This window comes from Musca autumnalis, unplaced genomic scaffold, assembly GCF_047663935.1.
Source record: "Musca autumnalis isolate F117 unplaced genomic scaffold, ASM4766393v1 scaffold_1, whole genome shotgun sequence".
Lineage (NCBI taxonomy): Eukaryota > Metazoa > Arthropoda > Insecta > Diptera > Muscidae > Musca > Musca autumnalis.
In genome coordinates, this window is record NW_027411644.1 from 309990499 (window position 1) to 309993530 (window position 3032).

General features: G+C 32.8%; 1 protein-coding gene across 1 annotated transcript; it reads right to left on the reverse strand.

The window, feature by feature from the left end:
• Window positions 1–593: 593 nt before the first annotated feature.
• LOC141391430 (uncharacterized) lies at window positions 594–1897 on the reverse strand. Its single transcript, XM_073964322.1, has 2 exons — window positions 1607–1897; window positions 594–768 (listed from the first exon to the last, which is right to left on the reverse strand). The coding sequence occupies exons 1-2, from the start codon at window positions 1763–1765 to the stop codon at window positions 706–708; spliced, it is 222 nt and encodes a 73-aa protein (XP_073820423.1). The 5' UTR covers window positions 1766–1897; the 3' UTR covers window positions 594–705.
• Window positions 1898–3032: the final 1135 nt, after the last annotated feature.

Sequence of the window (3032 nt, forward strand, 5' to 3'; positions counted from 1 at the left end):
CTACTTCAAATATTCCTTACCAAATCTAACTTCTTTTATTTCTTAATCAGAATATTAATTTATATACCTTTACACGTTTTATCCATTAAAAAAACTGTTTATTAAATCAGCGGTTTTTAATTGCCGAGCGAAACAAATTTGTTCTTCGTTGGATAAATTTTTATAAAATTTTACAAAGTAACATGCAATATCTTTGACAGCTCGGTATGTGACCACGAAGCGTTGCCAGGTTGAAATGATTTTGTTTCTAAGTGGCTCAAAGTGTTAAGAATCTAATCCCGTTACTAATTTATACAAATATATGACTTCAAAACTAGACTTTTTGCCTCAGAAACCTGCCATTGGGCCCAATGTGCATAGGTAGTGTATTTCGTCACCTGAAATGCCCAAAGACGTAACTCTCAAAGGGTTACGTTGAGGGTTACGTCTTTGGGCATTTCAGGTGACGATTTGTATTTTTTGTGTATTATTAGTTTTAATTTAGAAAGTTGGAATAACATAGACAAATTGAAATGCGGTTTCTGCAATTTTTTTAGTTTTGAAATTCTAAATGGGCCTTTTTAAATAATATTCAGTTACAAAATCTAATCACATCTTTTTAGAACGAATTACAATTTATTTAGCTAATAAAACATATACATATAAATTATATATTTACATTGCAAAACCAACTTAAAAACTAGAAAACACTGCCACAGTTAACAGTTATTCCTTCTTAGTAGTCGCATCCTCAGCTCCACTTAGTTTTCTCATAACAAACTTTGCAAACTGAAAAAATTAATAAAAATTATTTTGCATCATGTAACAGATAATAATATTGTATTCATGAAAGCATGTGACCAACTATAATCTATTGTCATACTACGAAACAGGAATTGAGTCCCCTGAGTAGTTGCCAAAAATTATTTAATAGGTAAACTTTTAACAGACGGTTTCAAATGATGGGGTAATCTTGGATGCTTAATTTGTTTTGATTGGAAATAGAGTTCTCCACATTCGACGTTTCTACATATTGAATGGGGAACAAAATTCCTTTAGCGGCACCTAAGTTAGGAAGACCACGTTTCACCACAGGTAGTCCTGATTCCAACGGTATATAACATTTGTCCCGGAAATGTATACTCCCCGAGATAAAGGCCTCGAAATTTCCTCAAAGACCCTAAATTGGACTTAAGTTACACATATTTACTAAACTCGAGTTGTATGAAAAATTTGTTATTACTGGTCTTGTCCCCCCGAACCCCCTATTGTGCAATAAATAGGTATCTTTTAAATTGTAAATTGTGACCTAAATAGCCGGCCTTTGGCCGGGGATTTAAGACGCTCTCCTATGGACAGGTGCAAATCTCGGGAATGGAAACAAAATTTATTTTAAATTGTAAATTTTTCTCTAAGTAACCGGCCTTCAACCGGGGATTCAAGACTACCTGTAGTGAAAATGTGGTCTCCCTACCTTAGGTGCCGCTAAAGGAAATTTAAGCCAAGACTCACATCTTGAGAAGTATGGACTTCTGCAAGAAAACGTTTACATTTTAGTACTCAGACAATGTGGTAACCATATCGATCCACGGAGTCATAGAGCCGGCCTTCTTTAAAATTAACTTACCGTCACCACAGGAAGATCAATTTGTTCATGTTCCTGAACCAAAGAGCGGTTATTTTGCATTGCATTCCAACCCCAATGAGCTGCTATAATTGTAGGTACCATTACAATTGTGACCAGATTACGTGATACAAAACTTGGATTTGGCTTTGGAGGTTTCATTTTGTTTGTTTTTATTTCTTTAATAATTTTTTAAACAGTTTTTATTTTTTTTTCGTTTTGCCGTCAATTTTTGCTGATTACGCGAAAACATATGGTTTTGTTTGGGTTGTTGTTGTTTTTTTTTCACATGTAACACTGACAACAGTGGAGCCATGGTACAATAATGTATAGGTAGGCCACAGCTAACAGCTGATTACAATTTTTTCTTGTTATTTGCTATTCTACATGGTGGAATAAGAAGGTGTTACATCAAATCATACCATGGCACAATAATGCTAAGTTTACATTTATGAAATCCACTCGATTTCAACTGTCAACCTATGGAATTGACAGTTGAAATCGAGTGGATTTCGTAAATGTAAACCAAGCATAATACAGGTACAGCGGCAAAACAGCTGGTTATCACACTAGTTGTCAAAATTCATTATTGTGAATAAAAACACATACAAAATGTAAACAAGCAATTCACAATAATATATTATTGTGACCAAATTTGACGTTTGGTATGAGTTGATGTAACACCTTCTTATTCCACCATGAATCATACCAAACGTCATATTTGTTCACAATAATGTATTATTGTGAATTGCTTGTTTACATTTTGTATGTGTTTTTATTCACAATAATGAATTGTGACAACTAGTGTGATAACCAGCTGTTTTTGCCGCTGTACATGTAAGTCTTATGCCAGACTATGAAAATTTTCATGTACATGAAAATGAGTTTATAGGCAAGAGGTGTGAAGGGGGTGAAACTCTGTACACAAGGTTCTGTAATCGGAAATTATTCTTTGTGTTTAAATTCGTAACTCTCAAACCAATGTAAAGCAATGGAAATATCAAAATTTTCATTTGATTTCATATACGTGTGTGAATGTCAATGAAATTTTAGAAGAAATTGACAAAGAGTTTTCAATGAAAATTTTCATATTCTGGCATAAGACTATTATTGTGCCATGTTATTAGGTTTGTACGATAACTTCGCAAGTAAAAAGTACTTGCAAGTTCTCAGTAACGTCTCTCCACCAATTTTACTCTCTCGAAGCTAAAAATTTGCAGATTGTTACCGAACAGCAATTTATAAAAACTTGCAAGAAGTCAGGTGATTTAAAGAAGAAGAAGTTGGGGGAAAAGATTAAATAAATAAATAAATAAAATAAAAAAGTAGTCACCACAAACTACAAAATAAGTTATTTTATTTACATTATCCTTTTCCATAATTTATTTAATAATTTTCTCTTTTTTATTTCTATTTATTTTAATAACCA

Coding starts and splice junctions, on each gene's coding strand:
- LOC141391430 (XM_073964322.1), bottom strand. CDS start 1,765: ATGAAACCTCCAAAGCCAAATCCAAGTTTTGTATCACGTAATCTGGTC. Junction 769..1,606: donor TTGATCTTCCTGTGGTGACG/GTAAGTTAATTT, acceptor TAATTTTTTCAG/TTTGCAAAGTTTGTTATGAG.